Source organism: Sorex araneus, chromosome 3 (genome assembly GCF_027595985.1).
Source record: "Sorex araneus isolate mSorAra2 chromosome 3, mSorAra2.pri, whole genome shotgun sequence".
Lineage (NCBI taxonomy): Eukaryota > Metazoa > Chordata > Mammalia > Eulipotyphla > Soricidae > Sorex > Sorex araneus.
In genome coordinates this window covers 112,410,563-112,424,832 of record NC_073304.1, presented here as the reverse complement: position 1 = coordinate 112,424,832, position 14,270 = coordinate 112,410,563, and the positions used below count along the sequence as shown (strand labels likewise).

Genomic DNA, 14,270 nt, shown 5'->3' with positions numbered 1-14,270 from the left:
TACCAGCGCCTCCCGCCCTGCACGCCGTAACCTTCGCGGTTTCTGTCTCCCCGCAGCCTCCTAGGCCCGTCCCCGTGGCGAATTACCCGCACTCACCTGTTCCAGGGAACCCCACACCCCCCATGACCCCTGGCAGCAGCATTCCCGCCTACCTGTCCCCCAGCCAAGACGTCAAACCGCCCTTCCCCCCCGACATCAAGCCAAATATGAACGCCCTGCCACCTCCACCCGGTGAGTGCCCGCGGCGGGGCTGCGGCCAGGCTGTCCCCAGAGCCGCCGCTCACCGTGTCGTCCCGTCCGCAGCCGGCCACAACGATGAGCTGCGGCTCACCTTCCCGGTGCGCGACGGCGTGGTGCTCGAGCCCTTCCGCCTGGAGCACAACCTGGCCGTGAGCAACCACGTCTTCCACCTGCGGCCCACGGTGCACCAGACGCTGATGTGGAGGTGAGCATCCACACAGGCGAGGGCGTGGCCTCACGCCCAGGCCAGCGACAGGCCTGGCCAGACGCCGAGCCCAGAGGCCTGCTGTGGCCCTGCCTCATGTCCACGGCTGTGGGACGGGGGAGTGGGCGTCCTTCAGTGCCGTGGATTTGCAGGGGGTGCGGGGGTCAGAGCTGAGTCGGAAGCAGCCTTGGCCTGAGGGCCTCCCCATTAGGCCCCTGGGGTGGACGTGCCCAGCCCCAGCTTGTAGCCTGTTGGGTGAGTCTGTCCTGGGGGAGCCTGTGCAGAGCAGGTGACCGTCGGGGGTCAGAGGCTCGGGTGCGAGTCAGATGAGCCTGTCCCCAGGTCCGACCTGGAGCTGCAGTTCAAGTGCTACCACCACGAGGACCGGCAGATGAACACCAACTGGCCGGCGTCGGTGCAGGTCAGTGTCAACGCCACCCCCCTGACCATCGAGCGCGGCGACAACAAGACCTCCCACAAGCCTCTGCACCTGAAGCACGTGTGCCAGCCGGGCCGCAACACCATCCAGATCACCGTCACGGCGTGCTGCTGCGTGAGTGCCGGGCAGCGCCCATGGTGGGGGAGGGGCACAGGGAGGTCCACCCCCCTTAGCTCGCCAGCTCTTTCCTCTGCCGCCCTGAAGGGGCCTCGGGAAAACCCTCAGGAGCTTGCTCGTGGCCTGGCCGAGACCCTCTTGTACTACACCTGCCCCTCCTCCCCCCCCTTGAAGCACCCTGTGGGGGTCAGGTACCGCCTGGGGGCCATGCTCAGCTCTGGAGAGGGGCCCCAGGACCCTCCAGGGTCACGCAGGGCGTGCGCCTCAGTCCTGCCCCCTCCAGAGACGAGTGTCAGCATGCTGCGGCCAGGACCTTTCATGGGCTCACTGAGTCTCACGGTCACCTTGGCCTAGTGCCTAGCAGGTGACCCCGGACACAGCCTGCGCCTCCAGCTCCCTGGGCTCTGACCTCTTCCCCCTCCCCCCTGCCCCTGCAGTCCCACCTCTTCGTGCTGCAGCTGGTGCACCGGCCGTCTGTGCGCTCCGTGCTCCAGGGCCTCCTCAAGAAGCGCCTGCTGCCCGCCGAGCACTGCATCACCAAGAGTGAGTGGGGCCTGAGTCACAGTCCACCCCTGGCTCCATGCCAGACACTGCCGGCTGCCGGTGGTGCTTGGGACCAGTCCCCAGCTCTTGGGGTGGGAGAAGGCAGGCTGGGTCTGTGACACCCGCAGGCCAGGCAGGCTTCCTGGAGGAAATGACTGTGGGAGAAAGGGGAGCGTTAGAAAGGGGTCCTAAGTTGGGGTTCCGGCCCCCTGGGGCTTCGTGCCTGATCTCTCCAGGGCCTCTCCTGAGTAGGACTCAGGCGAGGACTCTGGAGACGCACCCTTTGCCCGCTGAGATTTTCATTTCAGCCCTTCTGTCCCCCGTCGGGTGCCGGGAGGGGGCTGGGACCTTTCTGGCCCAGAGGGGCATCAGGCTGCAGCTGGGCCCAGTGGGACCCGGGTGGGGCCTCGCGCGGGAGCCGCCCCGCTCACCTGCCCACGCCCACAGTCAAGCGGAACTTCAGCAGCGTGGCAGCCTCGTCAGGGAACACGACCCTCAACGGGGAGGACGGCGTGGAGCAGACGGCCATCAAGGTGTCCCTCAAGTGTCCCATCACCTTCCGGCGCATCCAGCTCCCCGCACGCGGCCACGACTGCAAGCACGTCCAGGTCCGTCCCCGCCACACTGCAGATCCGCCGGGACCCCGACTTACCACCACCACCCAGGGCCCAGCTGCCCCCCGACTGCCCTGTCCCTGCCCATGCTGCGCCATCCCCCAGGCCCCGGCTGGCTGAGGTGGGGCAGGATGGGGGGCCCTGGAGGGGGCACGTCCAGCCCCTGGACGCCGGGTGCCACCGGGAGCCCTCGGCTCCCCTCACCCACCCTGGGGCCGCGGGGCGGGACTGTGGCTCTGCCGGGCTCTGGGCTCCCGGACTCAGGGTGTCACCGCCCCACAGTGCTTCGACCTGGAGTCCTATCTGCAGCTGAACTGCGAGCGGGGAACCTGGAGGTGTCCTGTGTGCAAGTGAGTGTCCCTCGCGTCTGGCCAAGCCGAGGGGCAAGGTCCTGCAGGCACAGGGAGGGTGGGCAGTGCCCGGCATCAGGAGGGGACTGAGCCGCCGTCTCCTGTCCGCAGTAAGACGGCGCTGCTGGAGGGCCTGGAGGTGGACCAGTACATGTGGGGCATCCTGAACGCCGTCCAGCAGTAAGTGGTGCCCGCGAGGCGGGGGGCATTCCCAGGACCCCTCCCCATCTTCGCTGTTCACCTCTGCAACATTTGTGCCTGGGGCCAAAGAACTTTCCAGAAAGAGCCACAGTTGGCCAGTGCAGGAAGCTGCCGTGCCCTGGACACTGGCTGTTCTGGCGGTAGCATCCCCAGCTTTCAGACATGTCACCCTAACCACCTGTGTCACGTCCGGAGTGTGGCGGGGGGGACAGTGGGCCTGAGCCCCGAGGGTGCCCCCAGCTGGAGGCACGCTCACGCCCCGGACTCAGCCTGCCCTCCTACCCCAGCTCCGAGTTTGAAGAGGTCACCATCGACCCGACGTGCAGCTGGCGCCCCGTCCCCATCAAGTCAGACCTCCACATCAAGGACGACCCTGATGGTGTCCCCTCCAAGCGTTTCAAGACCATGAGCCCCAGCCAGATGACCATGCCCAACGTCATGGAGATGATCGCGGCTCTGGGCCCTGGGCCTGCCCCCTACCCGCTCCCACCCCCGCCCGCAAGCAGCAGCTCCGGCGACTACAGCGGCCAGGGTAGGTGGCTGGCAGCGACTGGGGGGGGGTGCCCAGCTTCAGTGGACACTGTCCCCAGCGCCTGGAGGGGACAGGCGGGGCCACTAGGTCGGGGTTGTTTTCCGAGCACCTGCGCCTGGTGTAGGGGGGCAGGGGGCACCAGCCGGCTCCTCCCAGGCGAGGGTCCACTGGGCGTCTGGACACTGCCCCCTGCACACTGTGTTTTCCTCGGTCCCTGTCGTCCCTGCAGTCCTTTTTCACCTTGGGGACAGTTCAGGGCCTGGAGCCAGCCTTGGGCCGCTGGGGTCACTTTGTTTGCCTCTTTCCTTGTCTCTACAAAGTCCCTCCCCTCTGGGGATCCTGGGAAAGCAGCCACTGAGAAGGCCGCAGCCAGGGTCACAGCTCGCGGAGTGGACGTCCACAGTCCATGGCGGGGGTGTGTGGGCTGGCTCTGCGGAGCGGGGCTGCCTGTGGCTTCGGGCGTGCTGGGCCCTGGCCCCAGGGCCGAGCGAGGCTGCCTCACAGCCTGCCCCGGGGCCTGGGGAGAGCCCAGCTCACCCCCCGTCCCTCACCCCCGTCCCCTGCCCTCTGCCCCTTTCTCCTATCCCGCCCCTTTTTATGGCTGTGGAACCCTCTGCCTGCAGACAGCCTGCCCCCAGGTGACCCCCTGTCTGTGACCCCCCCCCAGGCAACAACTACCAGGCCCACGGCAACTTTGACTTCCCCCACGGGAACCCCGGAGGAGCACCCATGAATGACTTCATGCACGGCCCCCCGCAACTCTCCCACCCCCCAGACATGCCGAGCAACATGGCCGCTCTCGAGAAGCCCCTCAGCCACTCCATGCAGGAAACCGTGAGTGCCAGGGAGTCGGGGGAGGGGTCTGTGCCCGGCACACTGCACGTCCTGGGGAATCGGCTCCTGCCCCCTCCACACTCATGCGCTGGGTGCTGAGTGGCCCCTGCGGGTCCCGCGTCTCGGCCGCCCTCCTGCTGCTCTGAGTCCTGTCCAGTGAGCATTGCCCGGGCCAGTCTGCTGGGCAGGTCCAGCCAGGTGCAGAGACAGGCGTGGCCTCTGCCTGGGGGTTCGTGGGCAGCCACTGTGGCCTGGCCCGGTCATCTGGAGGAGGGCCGTCCCTCCTCCCTGGAGCACCGTAGCCTGGGCCGCCCGACAGGGACCTGGTTGGTGGTAACTGCTTCAGCCCCCAGCCCTGGGAGATTGCCCAGACCCTCCCCCAGGCCACTGGGGCTCCTTGACTGCCCCGAGTTGACATCCAGCACCCCCAGGTGCTCCCACAGGGCCCAGTCCCCACCGTGGCCAGGCACTCCTGGGCCTGGGGCTCTGGCAGGGTGCCAGGGACAGTACGCCGGGTCTAGATCTATCCAGGCTGCCCTGCACAGATGATGGCACTAAGAGGCACCACCAGCCAGCCTTGGGGATCGGCCGGCCCCCAGGGCCCCAGCCAGGTGGGGAGGCCGGGCACTGAGCTTATGGCACGGCAGGGGTGCCTGGGAGCGGGTCTTAGGGTGAGGGAAGTGGCCTCTGGGCAGTGGGCCACCCCTTGGGGGCAGGGGGGCCAGAGCCACAGGGCCCAGGCCCGAGAGGCCCCCGGTGGCTGCAGTCCTGGGCTCCTCGGGCCGGGGGCCCTGGGTGTCGAGCAGGTAGGGAGCAGCTCTCGCCACACGTGGTCCCCTGTGTCACCAGCTCGTGTCCGTGTGGTCGTTCACCCCGGCATCCCCAGCCCAGTGTCCCAGTGCAGCCCGGTGGCCACCCTCTCGGCAGCCTCGGGAGGCACGGCTGGGCTGTCCCCTCCAGCTGCACGCCACCTCCATGCTGTCTGTCGTGTGTGCGCCCGGGCCTGGCCTCCTGCCCCTGCCCCACGCCCTCTGATTGGGCTCCCCCGTTTGGGTCAGGCCTCCGGCCAGCAGCTGTGGAGGGATTTGTCTCCCCGGCGGCTGTGTGGGGTTGGCCTTCCCTGGCTCTGTCTGGTTCTCATTTCTCCAGGCGCCGTCGCTGTGCCGCCACCTCACCTTCCTCTTCTCCTGCTTCTCCTCCTCCACAGATGCCCCACGCTGGCGGCTCTGAGCAGCCCCACCCCTCCATGCAGCAAGGCCTGCACGCCCCTCACCCCAGCAGCCAGGCAGGGCCCCCATTACACCACGGCGCGGCTCCTCCTTCCCAGCCGCCCCGGCAACCGCCTCAGGCCGCTCCCAGCAACCATCCTCACAGCGACCTGACCTTTAACCCCTCCTCAGCCTTAGAGGGTCAGGCCGGAGCACAGGGAGCGTCCGACATGCCGGAGCCTTCGCTGGATGTAAGTCGGGGTCTCCAGCCCCTGGGTGGTGTCAGGTGCAGGCCCCGAGGGGGGCGGGGGGGCCAGCTCCAGGCGTCCGCCCTGTCCCCGAGGCCGCACCATGGCCCCCAGCACGGGCCTGTCCTGTCCCCTCAGGTGGTATCCCTTCCCGCCCCCCTCTGCTCTCGCCCACCCGCCCAAGGCAGGGCAGGCTGAGTCCAGGACCCGTCTGTCTCGCTGGTGTCTGTCTGTCTCCGTTTCTTGTCCTGTGTCGTGTCCTGCCCGGCTGCTTTTGTTGCTCCATCACTCACTCTGAGGGCCCTGGTGGGCACAGTGGGGGCCGGGCTTGGGGTCCACTCCAACTCCCCAGGAAGACCCCCGTGTGAGACTCCCGGGGGCAGCGGGCCCGCCCCTGCAGGCGGAAGGACGCGGCAGATCCCCTGCCGGCCAGGCTCAGGCGGGGGCGGGCAGCAGTCCCTCACCGGGCTCCTGCACTCCCTTCCAGCTCCTACCGGAACTCACCAACCCTGACGAGCTTCTCTCGTACCTGGACCCCCCCGACCTGCCCAGCAATAGCAACGACGACCTCCTCTCTCTCTTCGAGAACAACTGAGGCCCTCGGGCCCCCACCCGCCCCACACGGCCCACACTGGCCCCGCCAGAGCCGCCCCTCACACCTGCCGTGGGGTCTCCCCGCGTGGAGGGCGGAGGGGGCACTGTGACAGCCACCCTCGCGTGCCGGCCCCCGGGGGCCCCTGGTGTCTGCGCGGTGGCCTGACCGTGTGCCCAGAGCCTTCTCCGAGTGACTGAGCCTAGAGAAGCGGCATGCCTGGCCGTGGAGAGCCCTGTGCCAGCCCCCACCACAGAAAAGCACAAACTCCGGACGAGCAGATGCTCCCGTGGTCTGCGGCACGCCCGACCGCCGGACTCTGACGCAAGGCGCCCGCGCGTCCCCTCAAGCAGAGACAGCAGACGGGTGGGGGGTGCCGGGGAAGGGGCCCCTGGACTCAGTGACCCCGCCCTGAGCTGGGCGGGGGGTCGCAGGAGAAACAGCTTCTGGTTCTGCTTCAGGCCCCTCCCATGTAGAAAGGCCCCGGCTAGAGGCTAGAGCGTGGCACTTGCCTGCGAGAAGCCATTTCCCACCCGCCTCTCCCGGGCTGCTCCATGGGACCCCGGCTCCCCTGTCCCCAGATCTGGCCACAGTCGGGGGGGGGGGGGCCTGGAGAGGCACCAGCTAGTCCAGCCTCCACCCGGTGTCCACCACTGCCCATCCTGCGTGCACCGGCCGGGCCTGCCTCCTAGCCCCCTGGGAGAGGTTCCGTAACCCCCTGATGTCCCCCTCCCTGCCCTTCCCCCCACACCCCTGCTCCCCCCTCAGAAGCAGTCTTCCTGCTTCCCCCGTCTGGGGTCTCTGGGGCGCTTTGCATCCGTCCTGCTTCAGACCCCCTACGCCCCTACCCGCAGTGGGGTCGGGGGGCCAGTCTGTGTTGGTGGCATCACCCCTGCTGCTGCCCTGGGCTGTGGGTTTCTGTCTCACGCCGGCTCCTGGGCTGGGGGCCTCCAGCACTCCCTCGTCCACCCGCCATGGCAGCCCCACTGCCGCCCAGCCACTGGCCGCCCTGGGAAGCTGCCAGCCACCTCCCCACTTCTTTTCCCCCTTCGTCCCGTTGTTGAAGTTTTTTCTGACAGCGTGGTGTTCAGTATGCAAATCAATTATTTTAAGAATTGCTTTTGTAAATATCTTTGTGAATATTTTAGTATTGTCTTTGATAATATTCAACGTTTTCATGACCTGGTTATAGCCTTTGCTGGTGTTTTTAAAACGACCTTGACTCAGTGACAAAGACCGAGTCCTTTTTTTAAAAAACAAACAAAAACAAAAATGTCGCCAGGGCCGTCTGTCCATCCGCTGAGGAAGGAAGTGCCAGGCCCGCTCCCGGCGTCCACGCTGCCGCTACTCAGAGCCATCCCGCCCCGGGCAGCACAGCTGTCCCCAGGGACTCGGCAGCCCCGCCCGGTGGCCCTGCCTGCCGCATCAGCCATCTGGGATGGCCCGTCCCGCCTCCCTCGGCACCCCACTTCCTGCTGGGCTGTCCCTTCCGAGAAGGCCCGGGGGTCCGTGTGGCCTCAGGGGTGTCCCCACTCAGTCACCACACCCAGCTTCCCAAGTCTGCAGCCAGCGCTGGGGGCAGGGGAGTTCGGAGCCAGGACAAGGGCTGGGGGCGGCTTCCTGTTGGTCACAAGGGGCCGCAGTACACGCGTGCCCGGGACGCACCCAGTGAAGACAGCCCTTCCTCAGGGCAGCCTGGAACCCCGGGCCCTGCCTCCCCGGCCTGACGACACTTGGAGCCATAAGTCACCTCAGCAAAAAACACAACCCGAGGGCTCGGCGTGCCGCCCCAGGCCTGGCCAGGCCAGCCTCGTGGACAGCAGGCCAGCCGGGCAGTCACCACCTCCTGGTTTGAAGCTTTACCCACGCGTCATGTTCCGTAGCCATTTTAGTTTTGAAGAAACCTCTGATACTGTCTCCCCCTGGGAGCCCCTGACGCCCCGGCCCACCCCAAGAGCCACAAGCCAGCCCCAGCAGCGCCCCCAAGGGACGTGTATATATGTAAATGAGCAATAGAGATGAGTTAACAGATGCATTCATTGCCCCTGGAATGTGTATTGTTTTTATTTTACAAGACAAAACAAACAAAAAAAAAAAGGCTTGGAACTCCATCTTTAACGTGGAAAAACTAGACCCTGTTTGCTAGCGTTGTGAGGTCTCGCCACACCCGTCCCCTCCGTGTAATATACTCTGACCCCGTGTGGAAAGGAATTTTTTTTTTTTGTTCTGTTCTTGTTTTTATTTTACCTACATGTACTACTTAGCTTCAGTGTACTGGTCCTGCCACCTGTGTATTTTTAGGGTGCTATGGAAATAATGAAAAAAAAAACGGGGATTTCAGAAGAAAATTGTAACCAAATTCATACTTTGTATAATTTTTGATATCATGATCGCAGGTGACACACACCCCCCCCCACATCCACACCCCAGTGCAGCCTGCAGTGACCCGCCGAAGCCGCCGTCTTTGTACACCCATGTACAATTGCGATCATTTCATACTTTAAACTGGTCAGAAACTAATTGTGATTTCTAGTCTTGCAAAGCTGTATGTAGTTAGATGATGTGACACCTCTAATATTTATCTAATAAATATGTATTCAGATGAAACCTGTATATTAGGTGTTCATGTGGTTATTTTGTATTTAAAGATCAAATTATTTGACTACTGCTAGACATTTCTATACTCTGTTGTAACACTGAGGAATCTCATTTGCCCATGTTAATTTTTTTCTAAATAAATGGACAAAAACAAAGGTTTGGCGAATCAGCTCTTGTGTGGGTGCAACGGAGTGGTTTGCTTTGATTTTCTGACCGACCACCCCTGCCTGATCACCTTACAAAAAAGAGGAAGCAAAGCTGGCATTTTAGCTTCGGAGTTGGGTGAACCCCTGCCCAGGAGAAGGTTCTAGAACCAAGGCCACCTGGTGGTGAAAGGTGGACGGCCAGGCTGAGTGCTTGGCAGCCCTCCAGTGCCTCCTGTCCAGGCTGTGGGAGGGCCCCTCTGGCTTTTCTGGAATTTGGCACCAGGACCTCCTTGACCTCAGGGTGCTGCCCAGGGCTGGGCCAGTTCTCTCTGCACACCCCCTTAGCACCCACAGTGGGTCAGTGCGTCCCATGCCCTGCTGACCCTGTGCTAGGTCGGCACGTGTCCTGTTGCTGCAGCCGGTCCCAGAGCCCCGGGCAGCCAATACACAGGCCTGGGTGAATCTGACCCCTGCCTGGCCACAGGGCCCTTCCCCGCTCCGCGCCTGCCCTCCGATGGGACTGGGGACAGACAGCCTGTCCAGAGAAGCACGTGGGGGCTGACAACACCCCAGAGTAGCCCCCTGGAGCATATCTGTGGGAATATATATGTTAGACTGAAGATCATGAGTGAGCCGTCCTGCATGCATGTGAACATGTGTGTACATGTGTGCCTGTATGTGATGTGTGTATGCATCGTGTCCATATGTATATATGTGTGCCTACATGCATATGTGCCTTGTGTGGGTTCACATGCCTGTGTGTGCATGTGCCTTTGGGTGTGTCCATCTGTGTGCATGCATGTGTCCATGGTGTGCTCATGGCTGTGCATGTTCTCATAGCTGTGCATGTGCTCATATGTGTGTGTGCCCATGAGCATGCATGTGTTCGTGGATGTGCATGTGTATCCATGGCATGCATGTGTGTCCCCCTGTGTGTGCATGCTTGTGCCCACAGGTGTGCGTGTGTGTATGCCATGCATGTGTGTGGACCTGTGTGTGCATGTGTTTCCATGGGTGTGTATGGCATGCATGTGTGTGTAAAAAACTCAAAGATGTAAGTGCGCGGGATGGGGAAATGCAATGTGTGTTTTGTGTTGTTCGAGGGCTCGCGGGGCAGTTCTCTCTTGCACGCACCACTTGTGTTCGGTGCTCTCGAGCTGCTGTGTATGGACCGGATCGGGATGCCTCCTTGTGCTCTGCTTCTGTATATGCCACTGTGCTCTCTTCTGTCTCTCTGTCTCTGTCTCTGTAGTCTTCCTCTGGTCTCCTCCGACCTCTCTCTGTCTCTGCTTCTTTTTTTTTTTTAATTCTTTTATTAATTCACCATGTGGAAAGTTACAAAGCTTTCAGGTTAAAGTCTCAGTTATACAATGCTCAAACACCCCTCCCTTCACCAGTGCACGTATTCCACCACCAAGAATCACGATATACCTCCCCCTTTCCCCCCACCTCCCCAGCCCCCCACCCCGCATGTGTAACTGGTAGATTTCACTTTACTTTCACTTTACTTTGATTACATTCAATATTTAAACAAAAAAATTCACTATTATTGATTTGGAGTTTCTCCCCCCCTAAAGTCTATCTGCTGAAAAGAAAGCATTTGGTAATTTGTTTTCCATTGCTGAGAATGAAGAGATATGAGGTCAGGAGGCCGCACTAGCAGCAGCATAGTTTTGGATTTCTGTATTTTAGTATTTTAGTAACTAAGTCCAGAGAAATGTCCGCCAGGAATCTCAACATTGTAAGCTTGTACCTCTCAGCTACTTTATATTCCACATATGAGTGCAATCTTTCTATGTCTGTCTCTTTCTTTCTGACTCATTTCACTCAGCATGATACTTTCCATGTTGATCCACTTATATGCAAATTTCATGACTTCATGTTTTCTGACAGCTACGTAGTATTCCATTGTGTAAATATACCAGAGTTTCTTCAGCCAATCATCTGTTTTTGATTCTCAAAAAGTTAGAAATTGAGCTCCCACTTGACCCAGCAATACCACTCCTGGGAATATATCCCGGAGAGGCAAAAAGGTATAGTAGAGATGGCATCTGCATTTCCATGTTCATTGCCGCTCTGTTTACAATAGCCACAATATGGAAAAAACCAGAGTGCCCAAAAACAGATGATTGGCTAAAGAAACTCTGTCTCTGCTTCTGTGTCTTCTCTCTTGCTTCTGTGCCTTCTCTCTCTCCTGCTGCCTCTGTCTTGCTGCCTCTTCTGTCTCTGCTGTCTCTTCTTTGTGTCTTCCCCCACTTCTGTTACAGTCTTCGTTTATATAGCAATCACATAGGGCAGTAACACAAAGATGGGTTGAACATTAGCAAATCAACAAAGGGTAAGACCATTTCTCAAGATTAACAGAATCTCATCTAAGGAGATTACTAGTAGATCTGTCTGCTCAAGGGTGTGTCCCTTCCTTCCTCAGCTAGTAATCCGCTTAAATAGTTGTAGTAATCTACTTCAAATATTTCTGGCAATGTCATTCTGTATGAGCACAGTAATAGATATATCAGACTTAAAGTTTGGTTCTTCCTGAGGATATTCACTATATATTCCAGCCCACAGTCCTCAGGCCAGGTTAGTCTTCCTAACCCCAGCAGGGTCCTAGTCTTGTCATTACTTTTTGGATCATGACAGCATTTGTCTATGGCCATGCTCTCAACTTATAGTTGAGTACTGTGGCACTTTGGCCTGGCCATTTTCAATGTCAGGGTAGCTCGCAGCTTGCCCTGGGTCCATTCTGTCCCTTGTCGGGACCCTGCTTTTGGGGTGCTAGGAACTAAGGGCAACTGAGTCAAGAAAGCAGGTGCCCAGGAGTAAATATTATTGAGTCAGTCGGCTCCCAAGTTACATTAACTGTCTTTCTGTGTCCATACAGAAAGGCCATTGCTTTAAGGTAAACTAAGTTCCCTGTGGCAAGGTTAAAAGGACAAACCCCATGTTATCCTACACGTGTGTGCACCTGTGTGTGCATGTGTTTCCATGGGTGTGTGTGTGCTGTGTATGTGTGTGCACCTGTGTGTGTGAGTGTGTCCATGGATGTGCATGTGTGCATATGTGCTTTTGTATGTGCAGGATTAAATCTCCAGGAGCAAGTGGGCTGCATGGGCAATAAAACGACTCGTGGGGAGCGGGGCCCGGAAGAACCCCTAATTGTTTCCCGGGTGGTCAGTGGAGGCGGGGCTGTGGGGAGAATCAACATTTTAGGATCCGGGGTAGAAAAAGTTTGGCATCAGAGCACTAGTCTACCATGTTCTGTCGCAGCACACATGAGCCCCGGGCACCCACATATGACATCCAGGCGTGGGGGGCAGAGAGCACACGACGGCAGACCCGGGCTCCATCCCCAGCACCCCATACAGTACCCCAAGTCTGCCAGGAGTGATTCCAGAGCACAGGACCAGGAGCAAGCCCTGCCCGGCGTGGCCCCAAAACAAAACAAAAACGTCCTGGGGGACCAGAGCGGGCTAAAGGATCAGCAGGTCGAATGGTTAAAGTGCAGCAGGAAGGGCATGGTTCGACCCCCAGCCCCCGCCTGGTCCCCTGGGCTTCTGCAGGAGCGACCCCTGCGTGCAGGGTTTAGTCCCTGAGTAAGTCTGAACACTACTGGATGTGGCCCAGGAACAAACAAAAAATGTTGTGGGGGGTGGGGGGGCTTCCCTGGGCTTGGGGACTGCAAAGCACAAACCAACCACGCAGAGTCCTGCTTCCTCGGAAGTTCAGCAAAACTTCCTCTGGCTCTGCTCAGGGGTCCTGGTAGGGCTCACGAGGCCACACAGGGTGCCAGGGATCGAACCCAGATCAGCCCACACCAAGGCAAGCGCCTACCCGTGTATAGCACTCCAGCCCGAAGAAAATATTTTGAAAATTCAAATGAAACATTTGTAACACACAAACTGCTGCAAAATGATAATTGCCCTCTTAAAAAGTAACAAAGCTTTCAAAAGAGAAAGAAAACCTGACTCTTCAAACCAAGACCAGCTTTCTAAAAGACTTGATGATAAAGCTAATAAAAGACCTCAAATTAGGGCTGGAGCGATAGCACAGCGGGTAGGGCGTTTGCCTTGCCTGCGGCTGACCCGGGTTCGATTCCCAGCATCCCATATAGTCCCCCAAGCTCCACCAGGAGTAATTCCTGAGGGCAGAGCCAGGAGTAACCCCTGAGCATCGCTGGGTGTGACCCAAAAAGAAAAAAAAAAAAAGACCTGATGATAAAGCTAATATAAAAGACCTGACATTACTTTCGTAACAGATACTCGTTTCTCAGCAGACCAGACAACGGACAGCCAGGCCAGGACTTCCAGCACGCCACCCTCTCAGTAAGGATCATTGAGCTCTGGTTTTACTCAAATATACTAACAATATTAAGTTTTCATTTTATTTACTTATTTTTAATTTTTTATTTGGAGATGTTCATTCTGTTGAGAGCAAATGGTACGTCAGGGACTAGTTCGTTTTTCATGAACATCATTTTGCTGAGGTTCAGCTACAGTCCGACCTTTCCACACTCGCAGTCGAAGTCGGCCAGTATTTGTGCCGTTTGGCTAATGTTTGATGTTATGAGAAGGATGTCATCAGGGAAGTGGAGGTGGTGTAGTTGCCGACCGTCTATCTTCACTCCCATTCCTTCCCATTCCAGTCGTTGCATGGCGTTCTCGAGGGCGGCACTGAAGAGTTTCGGTGAAATGGTATCACCCTGCCGCACCCCTCTCTTTACCTCAGTGATCACTGCCTTGTCATTGACGTCCGAAATGAGCATCTCCGAATGCAGCAGCTCTGTGTGCCTGGGTCGGGAACTCAACATGAGCAGCGACTAGGCGCCAGAGCTGCGCAGGAGGGAGAGAGCAGCGTGGAATGCCTTCAGGAGCGTTGAAGAAGTGATAAGAGGACGAAGAACCTCTGGCTTCAGGCTCTTCTTTTCGACTCCACTGTTCTTCCTGCACTAACATACGCCTCAGAGACCTGTTCCTGCACAAACAGGAACAGAACGCTATTCAGGTCTCCCAAAGAGGAATCGAAAGAGCTATGCTTGGAGCATCACTTTCACTCAGGTGAGAGAAGGAATCCGGAGTTCTGACCTCCTTTGATAATCAAGAATCAGGGACACTGTCTCGTTTCCCAAGGCATCAAAAATCAGATGGGCCAGACACGTAATGCGATTCAGAGACGATCGCTGGGCTAGAGCTGTTACAGACTGGATTCCACAGGACGCCAAAAGACCGCGTGGCCGCCCACCAACAAGATGGTCAGACTTACTCATCAAAACCCTGAATGAACGGTTTGAGGCTCTTCCTGTTCCTGGAGTGAGCAGATATCATTGGGCTACACTAGCATGCGACAGGGACAAATGGAGACGTTACTGGTGCCCACTCGAGCAAATCGAAGATGACAAGTGATACA

The 14,270-nt window shown here is 58.9% G+C and overlaps 1 protein-coding gene across 4 annotated transcripts in view; it reads left to right on the top strand.

The window, feature by feature from the left end:
* The window catches only part of ZMIZ1 (zinc finger MIZ-type containing 1), a 133,917-nt gene extending 125,181 nt beyond the window's left edge, over nucleotides 1-8,736 (top strand). For 3 of the 4 annotated variants that reach the window (XM_055133900.1, XM_055133899.1, XM_055133902.1), the window contains 11 exons: nucleotides 57-231; nucleotides 304-445; nucleotides 788-998; nucleotides 1,439-1,544; nucleotides 1,992-2,152; nucleotides 2,441-2,508; nucleotides 2,620-2,688; nucleotides 2,997-3,241; nucleotides 3,909-4,075; nucleotides 5,283-5,534; nucleotides 6,019-8,736. In XM_055133900.1, coding sequence (XP_054989875.1) covers nucleotides 57-231; nucleotides 304-445; nucleotides 788-998; nucleotides 1,439-1,544; nucleotides 1,992-2,152; nucleotides 2,441-2,508; nucleotides 2,620-2,688; nucleotides 2,997-3,241; nucleotides 3,909-4,075; nucleotides 5,283-5,534; nucleotides 6,019-6,126 — 1,704 coding nt within the window. In that variant the 3' untranslated portion in view covers nucleotides 6,127-8,736. The remainder of the gene's footprint in view (nucleotides 1-56; nucleotides 232-303; nucleotides 446-787; nucleotides 999-1,438; nucleotides 1,545-1,991; nucleotides 2,153-2,440; nucleotides 2,509-2,619; nucleotides 2,689-2,996; nucleotides 3,242-3,908; nucleotides 4,076-5,282; nucleotides 5,535-6,018) is intronic. The other variant, XM_055133901.1, reaches the window with a different exon arrangement.
* The last annotated feature ends 5,534 nt before the right edge of the window (nucleotides 8,737-14,270 follow it).